Source organism: Podarcis vaucheri (genome assembly GCF_965113315.1).
Source record: "Podarcis vaucheri genome assembly, chromosome: 1".
In the NCBI taxonomy this organism is placed as follows: domain Eukaryota; kingdom Metazoa; phylum Chordata; class Lepidosauria; order Squamata; family Lacertidae; genus Podarcis; species Podarcis vaucheri.
Genome location: NC_138759.1, coordinates 95,355,087 through 95,367,702, shown reverse-complemented (window position 1 = coordinate 95,367,702; position 12,616 = coordinate 95,355,087). Strand labels below are relative to the sequence as shown.

At 39.4% G+C, this 12,616-nt stretch overlaps 1 protein-coding gene across 14 annotated transcripts in view; it reads right to left on the bottom strand.

Annotated features, from left to right (window-relative positions):
- Nucleotides 1-12,616, bottom strand: part of KALRN (kalirin RhoGEF kinase) — a 508,727-nt gene that overhangs the window by 220,465 nt on the left and 275,646 nt on the right. For all 14 annotated transcript variants that reach the window (XM_082234876.1, XM_082234882.1, XM_082234887.1 and 11 more), the window contains 2 exons: nucleotides 8,530-8,652; nucleotides 4,003-4,194 (listed from right to left, as the gene is read on the bottom strand). In XM_082234876.1, the coding sequence (XP_082091002.1) occupies nucleotides 4,003-4,194; nucleotides 8,530-8,652 (315 nt within the window). The remainder of the gene's footprint in view (nucleotides 1-4,002; nucleotides 4,195-8,529; nucleotides 8,653-12,616) is intronic.

Below are 12,616 nucleotides of genomic sequence, written 5' to 3'. Positions count from 1 at the left end.
ACCACCTTAGAAAGAGATAGAAACAAGTATTCCACAAAGGGTATTCTGGTTACTAGGTAAGAGAAAAGAGCTAGAGTTGGAAGTTAAAGCACATGAGATTAAAAGAAACCCAGCTGAAATATAGAATATAATTTTATTAACAGAAAGGAGAAGAAACATCATGAGATTAAGACACCACACAATGTGAAGGCTGCCATCCTAAGCACATTTAACTAGAGAGTAAGTTCCAGTGATCTCGGACTTTCTTCTGAGTAAACATACTTAGGAACACAAAAGTTCAACAAACTCAATTTTAGGGGAATCATTTTCTGGGAATTACTGTTTGGCTCCTGCCTTAACTTTCATAGCACACCAGGGAGTTGATCTTCTAAATTATAAGACGATGAGTCAACAGGATATTTCACTAAATAGAAGAACAAGAGCAGACTACACATTTCACTTCCAGACTCCCAGCTGATGGAACTGTAAGCCTAGTCAGATAATTGCAGCCCCCAACCCACCCAGGCACTTGAGAGTTTGCTGGCTCCAAACCAATCCTTTCCTCCCACAAATGTCTCTTTTAATCCAAATGAGTAGCAAGTTGGACTCAAATTCTCCTACCCACTTTAATTCCTGTCCTGAGAGACTCTGATAACTGTCGATCAGCCTTTATTTCAAGAAAGGGTTCCTTTTTCCCAGTTGCTTTCTAACCCAAGTGAGAGGGCCCATTAAAAGTTAGGCATGTTAATGCGGCTGATACAGCTGTCCTGTCAAAGCTTAAACCATTTAGGTATTTCTGTCTTTGTCTCTGTGTTTCCTTGTGATCTCTAAGAATGTGCCTCTGCACCTGACATTTCTACTCATCTCACTAGAAAGTCCAAGAAATTGCCATTTAACAAGTATTGCCATTTAACAAGCATTAAGAGTGAGGGAATCCCACGTTGCTATCAGTCTGGAAATGTACTATTAGTCTGGCACGGTGCAGACTGCACCCCCAGTTCTAGTCCTTAAATTACTACACACAATGCACATGGGGATGAGACCAGCTGATCTGAAGACAGGCACAGTGTGGATTTTGAGGATCACAGAGCTGTTACAGCTGCCCTGTGGAAATGCTTGAAATTACTCCAACTGGCAGTTCTAAGTCCCATGATAGTTAAGTAGTTTCAACAGAGTATATCATCATGACATTTGGCAATACACCCGCCTTCCCAAAACACAACTCTCCGTTAAGATATTTTATTGGTTATTATTACAAATATTTATGTCCCAACTAATGTGCTCAAATTGGCTAACAACAAGGTTTATAATCTATTCTTACAGAACACTCCAGAAATAACAAAAAGTAGTCTAAAGAGGTAATAAAATACTGCAGTCGAGGAAAAAGCCATAATATGCCTGTGCTGGCATGGAGAATCCAACTGCATGTGGGATTACTCATACAAAGGGTGTCAGGACTGGTCGTTGTCCTCTTCAGATCACCACACAAATGCTTCTTGTTCTTCTTATAACTTTTTATTGCGTATTAACACTAGAGCTGGCTTGTATCTCCCCTCCTGCAAATCTGAGCTAGAACTTAACCCTTGCCTTTCCTGGGAACATCCTGTCCCTCCCTGTTGTTCCTGTTGCTCTCTTCTATTAGATTCACTGCTCTCCCCCCCCCTCTAACTCTTCCCTGACAAAGGGGTAACCAGTATGGGGAGTAATTTTAACTGGTTTTGAAGTGCAAGGTATAAAGCACAGACTCGTTGAGCTTTTGGGGTCACATCAGAGTCTGATCCTAAGCAACTTTTAGAAATGCAATCAACTTTACCACTGAGACTAAGATTCAGAAGCTGAAGTATTTTAGCTAGAACATTTGACCTTTATTAATTTGTTACTGATTACTTAGTAGTATATACCATAGAACTTAATTAATTACAAGATAACAGCAACTGTCCTGCTGGACCACACTAAAGGCCCATTGTTTATTTTCCCTTGTTAACCAATAAAAGCTTATTTATATTAAGCTAATTTTTTTCATATGTGGAAGAAGTAACATTTATGTGGCACAGTGATTTTTTGCATTTTAAGTTTGAATTGTGAGTTGCTAAGGAGGATGGTGGCATACTAGATTATGCAGCATTACACTTCATCAGATTTTGCAGACTAAGCAGTTGAAGAATTCAGCCTAAAGCCCCGAGACTTCATACAAACAATTACCATGCCCAAATCAGCCCTAGACCTGAATCTTGAATGCTAGTTGTATAGATCTGCCCATGAATAGGAGAGGGAATCCAAAACAACCTACATGAGAGAGTTAAAGAAAATCAAATATGATTTTTCAGATTAAAATACTGTACTGCCAAACTTCTCAAAGACTAGCATAAACAGCTTTCACATATTATATGCTACAAAAATGAAATAGAAAAAGAGGAAGAGAATTCTTGGCCAAATCAGATAAATTAGGCGTAAATTAATATTTGAAAATGAGATCGTAAAATAAAGAGGCATTAATCAAAATGTAAGATCCCCTAGATTGAAAAAGATAAGCATTTTTTAAAAAAAGAAGTACAGAAGAAATAGAAAATTGCCTGGTTTTTTTGTTTATTTGTAAACAGATAGCCATGTCTGAAGAGGGGAAAGGATGACTGCTAGGAAAAGAATAACAACAAAACATACCCAGATATACAGTATTTCAGCAAAGTTTCCCTTAAGCTCCTCTTGGTTAAGGTAGGCTTCCTGTTGGCTGTCAAATCAGCCTGGAGAATATCCGAACTCAGCAACCTCTCTATAGCCAAATACCTCTGCATCTTTCACAAGGGCAGACTAGTCCTGCGCAGTGACCTAATCTTTATACTGAAGGTCTCTTCCAGCTTCCACTTACAACAGGAACTTGTTTTGCCCACATTCTGCCCAGAAAGCCTGGCATTCCCTAGACATTTGAAGGACCTTAAAAGCCTAAAGCAACAGGACCAGGGAACTCAAGAGAACAGAATCCCTCTTTGTACAGTGGTGCCTCGCAAGACGAAATTAATTCATTCCGTGAGTTTTTTCGTCTAGCGAATTTTTCGTCTTGCGAAGCACGGTGTCAGAAAAGTTTTGGAAAAGCTTCAAAAATCACCAAAAACCTCAAAAAAGGGCTACCACACCGCGTTCTATGAGTTGCTCCTCAAAGTCAAATCGCAACTGTATTAACGGTGTTAAGAAAAAGGAAACAAACTTGCAAAAAACGCAAGACGTTTTCGTCTTGCGAAGCAAGCCCATACGGAAATTCGTCTTGCGAAGCAGCTCAAAAACCGCAAAACCCTTTTGTCTAGCGAGTTTTTCGTCTTGCGAGGCATTCGTCTTGCGGGGCACCACTGTATCCTTTCACACTTCCTCCCTGGGGAAGAAAGTGACCTCCCCTACCTTGGCTGGATAGATTAAGGCCTGTATTGCTCTTGCCTATGAAGCACAAAAGCTTCTGGGCTCCTCCTTTCATCACTGCTCACTACATATGATCAGCAGCTACTTGGGCTGCTTTCTCACCCAATGCTCCTCTGCTAGAGTGGCCACCAGGGCATCTCCCAACACCTTCACAAAACACTACTGCATCAATGCCCATGCTTCTGTTGAAGCCACCTTCAGTAGGAGGGTACTACAATGGGTCCTTCCTCTGTAATCTTGCAGCTGAGAATGGGATAGCTCTGGTATGTCCCGATCTGCTGACCTTCCACTGCAGGGAAATGGGGGGAAAGTATGACCGTACCTACATGAAGCATAGTTTTCCATTGCCAATGAAAGATCAGCAGGGCCCCACTCTTATGGCAGATTGCAAAATCCCTCAATGTTCTCTCTCTATGATTCCCTGTTTTCTCTGTGATGTAGGATCTGTTTTCCCCCCTTCCCTAGTTCCTGTCTTTCCTTGAGCTTGGTGAATCCGCAAACTGAATCCCTATTTGTAACACATCACCAAGAAAAGAGCCAAGATACCAGCTGAATTAATGGTATCGATAATATTCTCAACAAGACCTAAATCCCAAATAAACTAAAATTACACACCTGTTCAGCCTTCTGGTGAAACACAGCAGACATTGCTAGTATAGTGCTGCGCTCATCCAGTGCTGCAGCAAAGCTCTTCCATTCTTGATCTAGCTGCGTAGAAATTTGTTTAATTTGTTGAGATGCATAATGGCCAGCCTCTGAAAGCCTGGATGCAACCGACATGATGCGATTTATATTCACGTAGGCATTCTGGGGAGAGAGAAAATTATATTAAGTAAGAACTGCCACCCTCCCTATTATTCATCAAAACATTTTAATATATTTCTCAAAACTGAGAATGGGTTGTGAAGGAGAGAACAGGTACACAACCAAGCAGCATTTGGGAAGATCTGACAGCCAAGATAAATTATTAACAGTATAATATGGTGATATTATTATTTATTGATTGTACCATTTCATCTTGCAGATGGAAGTTCCCACTCCCGCATGCCAAATTTTCTACCTGTTGAAAGCAGTAATGTATTTATGGTGTTTGCCACCCATGCTTCAATTTTTGTTATTTTTAAAGTCACATATCCAGAGTCCCAGCCAGACAAATGGAGTAACTGAAATTGTAAGATGAGGGTTGGAACCATGCTAAACTAGTAAATATTGATTTATTTAAGATATTATTTTGAAACTGAAATAAATAAATAAATAATGAACAACATAATTTCATTTCCACCTTTTTATTTTACTTTAATGTATTATTGTCTTTAAATGTTTTTTTTAAAAAAATGCTCAACAAAAAGCTATAAATTAAAAATTTAAATGAATCTACAATAAGTAGTGCTCTTGACTTAACCTTTCTACTTGTTTTGTAAAGATCATGCTCCTACACAAACATGGAATTAATAAAATGTTCATTAAGGACATGGCTTTTTAAAAGATCAAATGCATTGTGCTTATCATGATGGTTTAACATGCCTCTTTTCACCACTTAGTTCCTGGAGACACACAGGGTGGGCAAGAATTAAGGACAGACGGTGGGGATTCTGCTAGGACTTGCGCTCTCTCTCTCTCTCTCCCCTCCTCCTTCTATTATAACAAACGATCATCACCGGAATAAAGTTAAAGAAAAATTATACACACAACACGACCCCACTCAGGAGTGAAAGAAGCAGAAGACTCCATGAACTCAAGAAATACATTAACATGAGTCCATGTTTTTCTGCAGAAATCCAATTGCTGCTTTGATTTTGCAGGGAATGAAGTTGTAATCTTTAAACTGTACCCAGCAATTGTATAAGCTCTAATGAAGAACAATAGCTTGTTCTCATATGATCTCTTCAAGAACCCAATTCCCATGGTAATGTTCTTAACCAACTAATTGCATGTGGCCTGATGCAGATTTTAATTGAAGTGCATATTGTCTTGGAATAATATAAAGAGTACAGTGCATGGAAATGACAAACAGTAAGATCTTATTTCAGAAAGATGTCATTAGAGGGTAATTGTAATGTGTTTCCTATGCATTGTAACTCTAGGGAGAGAGGGCAACTTGTCCTAGTTTTTGACAATTAGTTCCTTAACAATGGGTGGGCTGATGTAGCCATGTTGGAAAACAACTTTGCACATTTCTCTGAAGTCATGACTCACCCTTCGAAGGGGTCACATATAAAGCATAAACCAATTTTGGTGAAGCAGTTATGAATAGCTTCAATTAGAATAATCAGCATGTGCACTGGGCTATTCAAATATAAATCGGCAATCAGTGTGATTTGTACCCATTTAAATAGGACAATGAAGCTTGCTTTAGAAAAGTAATGAGATTAATGGGATACCAAATTTACTTTAAAGTCAGTTTTCTCTTTTAATGAGACACATTAACATATAGACGTAAATACTGCACAGTTGTAATAAAAGAAAAATCCATTTTTTTTAAAAAAAAGAATACTAACATTGTTCTGTTAAAAATAAACACAATTCTTAGAGTACATAGTGCTAGGAAATCCATTTTCTTACTATGCACTATAGCATCACTATAGCAGTGATGGCGAAACTTTTATAGACCAAATGCCCAAACTGCAACCCAAAACCCACTTATTTATCGCAAAGTGCAAACACAGCAATTTAACCTGAATACTGAGGTTTTAGTTTAGAAAAAAACAACTCATACATTAACATCTTTTGTCTTAAAAGAAAAACACAATAACAGAGTTTTCAATGATACAAACAACTTGTAAAAGTTTGCATTAAGATGATCCAAACTAAGTAAGGCAAGCAATCCCAAGTGCTTTCATTGACTTAAAATTATTTGGCAGAGAATTCCACACTTTAAGGATTCCCCACTTTTAAGCTCCAGCCCAAGCAAGCAAGCATTTTCAGCGTGGCCCTCTGAGCTCATGCAGCGGTACCCCCCCCCATGCCACTGTTTCCTGAAAGGGCCCTGGGGGCTGCCCAACATACTAGTCCTGCTCCCTCGCCCAGCCCCGACCGGCCCCTACGCAGGGTGTCCGCTGTGGCCGGAGGGTGTGTAAAGCCTCAACCTCGCAGCAGGAGGAGGAAGGCGGCTGCTCGGAACTCTCAGTGGCCCACCAACGCGGCAAATGTAATGAATTTGGGTTGTTTGAAACATTCCTCCTTTTTCTAATTTTTGCAACATGTGTCACATGTATTTAATACAAAAAGTAGCACATGTAGCCATGAAGACTGTTACCTTTAAAAAAGAAAAGAAAAGAAAAAAACCCTAAAGCTGAGTTTTTTTGTATTCCAATCAGTCTAAAAGCCTCCCACAAGGAACATTCCATATCTCCTATGATTTTAAAATATAAGGATTTTGCCTTGACTACCTGGTTTTATGAAACCAGCTTTTAGAACAAAATAAAACAAAACATCAATCTACGTACTGTAATGGAGTTTATTTTAAATAGTGATGGCAATGAAACTAACAGCTGTACACAATATGTATAGTCTGAGTATGACAAAACTGATGAAGAAGGATTATTCATGAGAAAAGTGTGCAAATAAATAAAATGTTTAGAGAACTGCACTTAAAGACATTTTCTTTAACGGTTTTTCTTTTTCTGTTTCATTACAGCAAAAGGAAAGATAATTGGAAAGCTGTTAAGACCCCGTGGGGATTGGGAACTCAGCCATAGCCATTACTAGCACACATGTGGTGTAAAGCTAGGCATTACTAATCAATGCACAGCTAGTGACAGTCCGCTATGAAACTCAGATATTAAAAGTTCAAAGAGGCTTAGCTTATGCTTTATGAGCCACAGAAAAATCATATGGCTATGAAGAGTCCTGCCCATAAAGACCTTCCACAATAAAATTCTTCATTTTGCTCCTTTAATGGTTCCTCTGTGGAGATGCTTTTTAGGAGAACAGCATTCAGAAAATAAGCAAGTTTATCTAGATGAGACAAGAGTACCACGTCTCCAGTCACATCATACATCAAAAGGAAGGCGCTTATAACATGGTCAGTGTTGCTTTCTCAATAAAGCTACATTATGACAATTTATACGATAGTGTTCTGAAATGACACTTAAATAGGAAGTCTGTGTCCAAGTTTGCAACAGCTTTGTAGAAATAGCAATCCCAGCAGCTGGTAAAGTTAAATGGAGACAAACCACACAACATCCACACACTTATAGGAATGATTAACTTCCTGCCACAAACCGAAGTTTCTGAATAAAACTTCATGCATTAGCAGTACTTATTTTTTACTGAGTGATACACTGACAGCTAACAGGTGGATTTTCTCTTCTTTAATTTTTAACTGTGTTCAATAAGCCAACTACAAATTAAACTGAAATATTATTGCAAGTGTCCCATAAAGCCACTGGGATTATAATAATCAGATGGTATTTTACTAGAACATAAAGTTTATCATTTCCAGTCCTATGAAACATGACATTTTATTTTTTTTAGTGACCCCCAAACACCGAAGCAACTTGTTTTACATTTACCGAGCAGCCAGTGACATTCTAACCACCCTATGAGTTGTTAAGCTCTGAGCATCTTTAAGCCAAAAATTCAGATGGCCACAGCTTGTCATGGGGCCTCTTATAACCACTGCTATTTTTTGAGACTGAATTTTTCTTTGAAAAATTTTAGAAGTTGTCATCCAATTTCAGCAGGCAAACAAACTGTCACATAATTTCAAGCATTTGGACAATAATTTCAAATAGTGGGGTGCTGAGCTGTGATTGCATATCCTGAAGCAGCTACTTTGATGTGAGGGGATTCAGAATGGCCACAAGGTTCCTTCAATCCACATAAAACAGGAATGGTTTGGAACAGGAAGCACTGGAACAGGAAGAACCTATATCAGCTCTATTCTGATGCACCGTTCCCATGCCCATGCGGTAGTGTGGGAGCTAATTTTCTGTTATACAATCTAATGGAAACTTGTGACTAAGCAGCCATGTGGCCATGGGTCTTTCTTGCCCAATAATTGTCCTGTCTACTGGTCAAGCAATTACCATATTTTTCGCCATAGGACGCACTTTTCCCCTTCAAAAATGACTTTCATCTTCCTTGACTTTCATCTCTGTCCCACATGCATCCTTAGACAGGAAGAAAATAGGTACTTACCATAGAATTCATAGCAAAATGATTATGCTGTGTCTGCAAATCCAGGGCATGTTGGTAGTTCACTCCAATTTCAGTGTGGCTCTGCAGGAACAACTCTTTGTTGTGACTGATCCAATCAAACATCTAAAAAAAAGAAAGAAAACAAAATAATGGCTTGAAGATGAGGACCTTACCTTGGACCCAAGCATATTGTTTTCTACAAAATAATGCTGGTGTCACACACAACACCCTATACAAAATTCTACCCAAACTATGCTCTGTGAATAAAAGCATGGCATATGTACTTTGAAAGCACTGCTCAAATCATATGAAGCTTGAATATTTGAACTGTCCAAATTATTGTGATACAATTTCAAATTTGATCTACTTAGTCTTAGGTCAGGTTGAAAGGAGATACAAGCCCAGGGTGGAATATGTGTGCATTTATAGGGCTCAGACCAATTAGAAACCTGTATGTGGGCCTATGTAATTTATATGTGGAATTCATTTATAATTCCAAGCAACTCAGAATATATGCATCATGGCCCCCAACCACAGAAGTCAGCAATACTCCAAGGGTAAACTGGGTGCTGCATCCAGAGGATAACCTGAAATACCTTCTTGTATGTCCTCCCTGTTAACTGACAGAGTCTAACCATCACCCTCTTACTCAGAAGATGATAGGAACTCCACTTCCCTGACCTTACAGAATCCAACAGATACAAAACCAGGCAAGGTCCCAACACAGCCAGCTCCCATAGCCAGCTCTGTCAACCTCAGCTCTCTGCTGAGACAACATCCCTCTATTGCTGCAATAGGAAGGTGAACTCCAGCCAGAAGGGGCCACTGGGAACTGTCCAAGGTCTGGACTTTCCTGGTTGCATTTTAAAGAGATGTACCCTGATGTGCCCTAACCTCTCAAAAGAGACATGACTTGACCATGAGCCCCAAGTCCCTTGGAACATTTGGATATGGTAGCTGTTCCCTTATAATGTGACACAGGAATGGTGGTCATCTTGTAATTTGTATGAAAAATCATAGAAGCATAAACTCTATGACAATGAGACAATTGAATTCTCTACGTAATAGAATAGTTCAGAAGAGAGATTAGCAATAAATTAGAAATGTGTTTGTTATCTTAGATCTATCTAAATGTTCTTTATATAAAAACAGGATGAAGTTACCATATTGACTTGTGTGGTGGATTTTTGTGCAATGGCTGGTCTTCTGAATAGCCTAACATGGGTTGACACAGCAGCTCAACAAGTTCTGGCTCAATCCTATCTTTAATTATTTACCCCAAGAAGAAACAAATCTTGATATGCAAATATATTTGAGAAAGAAGTTTATCATAGCAAAAAATACAATTCCACATCACTCCTCAACTTATGAAAACTACAAAATAGTTATGTGAACCAGCCCTATATGATTGCTGCCAAATAGATGTGATGTATATACATCATAGCTGTAAGGTATGACATAAGATCCTTGTAGTGGCTTGTAGTGCTGTTCAGAGATAACCAGGTCTAGTCAGTTTCAAAACAAGCCAAATTAAAATTATGGGTTTGAAGGAAGGAGTGTAAAAGCCTGGAACACACTTGGGCTCATTCTAGCATGTGCATGTCATGTTAAACCATGGGTTAGCATGAAGTGCAAACACAGCAAATGGATTTATCTGGATTTCTGCCATTTGCTGGATCATTCTAACAGCAGTGCTCAACTGCTTTTTGTGCATTATATGACTGTAGCCCCAAAGTGAAAAAGTGGGGAAAGGAGAAAATCTGTGAAGAGGCATTTTTCCAGCCGGCCAATGCACAGGGATGGATTAAGATTTTTAGGAAGTTGGCAGGAGGAGTTTTGCAGTGGACAGCTGGAAAAATAATGCCACTAAGCTGTGCTGGGAATGACAGGGAACTCAGCAGATGGAACAGGAGATTGATAATCATTGAGATCAACATTTTAGGGTTGTAGAATGTGTTCCTCTGGTTTTCGAAGCTTTAAGGTTCTACATTTCATTTTCACTAGCAACAGAGTATTTTTTTCTGTTAACTATTTCATGCCTACAATTGCTTTTTTGGCAGTTTCACATGAAAGAAGAAAGCAATCCAACAGGATTCCTAATTAGAAATTTAAAACTCCAATGTGACAAAAATGAAAAAAATACTGGGTGAAAAAAATATTCCAGTTGTTCTGTCACCCTCCCACCCACTAATTTTCTCTTCTGAAGCCACCTGATACATTATTTCTGAAGTTTAAATTAGAAGCTTTCATTACAGCAATGGATGACTTGGCCTGGACATTTTCTGTCTTGGAGAAGCTTCACGTGTTGGGGATTTACTGCAACAATTCTTTGTCTTAGGAAACAACTTAGGTTTATCTTGTTAAGTAACTGCAGGTTAGATGTGAACATTTTCCAAACCAAGGTAAAGCCATTTAAGAAGGCAAGAGCCATCTGGCAACAAGCCCTAGAAAATAAACAGTCAATCTAGTGCATTATTCACGAGGAACCTAGCTGAGATCAACCTGGAACTAAGTAATTAACAAACCCCGACAGATTGTTGCTAAAGGACCAAGAGAACATTTCTTTCCCCATCTTCAGAATAACTCTTATGTGATTGGGTAATGGCTCTACATGGACTAATGCAGAATTATTTGGACACAGTGAATTGCATTTTATATTTTCCTTCCTATTCTTGTTCCAAACTTACTTACGAAAGGATATTAGCAGCATGTAGCAGCCATATCCAGCAGCTTCTGATCTGATCTTTATTATTTCCCAAGGGTTGTTTTTTCAGCCGGAACTCGCTGGAACTCAGTTCCAGAACCTCTCTGGTGGGGGCCATTATCATTATAAGAGAACAAAGAAGTCATACATAGTGAGTTCCAGCACCTCTTTTTCTAGAAAAATAGCACTGATTATTTCTAATAGCTTGCTAAAATAACGCTGGCCAAATCGTGGTGTTCCCCACCCCCATGCAAGGAAACATGGATCTATTAACACAATCCTAGGAATGAGTGGGCTTTCTGACATGCCTGTCAGGATGCAGTCAGACATTATCTTTACTCTGTGGTGATGGCAACTGTTACAAAGAAAAAAGCAAGAGTAAGTGACTCTTCATGGTGCTTACTATAGAAGGCCTTGCTCTTCTACTAGTTCCAGTGCAAACTATAGCCAGTTAAAAGTGCTTGAAGGGGGTGTAGAGCAGGGCCAGTGAGACATGTGGCATGGGGACGCCTAGTCAGTGTCTCAAGGGCCAGGTAGAGAAAACTGAAGGGACTCACTTGCCCCTAAAACCTGAGGTTCCCCACCCCTGCATCACTCAGTGTTAAAGAAGTGGTCCTATTGCATGGATGGGAAAACTTTCATAGGAATCTGTTTGATGGATTAGTGGGCTAATTCCTCCATTGTAACCCTTCCCTAGCACAGAAGGTAATGTTCAGAACAAGGGGCTAACTGGGAACTGCACAATGAACCAAATGGCCGTGGCTAATTTAAGATTTGCAGCCATGTAAAATAGTATATCATGAATGTACTAAATGTCAGCTGACTAGTTCATACCCTCCAACATTTCTCAGAGGAAAATAGGGACACGAGCACAGATAAATTTGAATTTCTGTATTGCATTTAGAGAAGCCTGAGGAAAAAGATATGGGGTATCCTAATGCTTATTTTGGGGTCCAGGGACATAAAAACTTTTGGGTTCAGGGATACATAAGCTTCCCTTAAGTGTTTTGAAATTCTGAGCAAATTAGGAATGTGTAAGCAATTGCAGCATCCTGGTGCTGTGTTGATTCCTAGATGGATAAGGTGCACAGAGAGCCACCCCCTGGCATCCCCTCCCCCAGCTGCGACCCCTCTTCACCCAAATACACAAAAGGGGGAGAGTCATCAGATTTCAGAAGGCACCACCAATTTACCTCATGGGAGAGATCAATGCCTTCCCCCTGTCCACATGAGAAACCAAGAAGGAAGGGGCTTTGGAGGCATGTGTTTTTGTTCCAGAAAACCCCTCCCCATTTCCTCAAATCCCCTTCATCTCTAGAAATCTAGTCTTGTTCATTTTAAGTCATAGAAAGAGCCAAGCTTCGGGATCAGAACTCTCTGTGT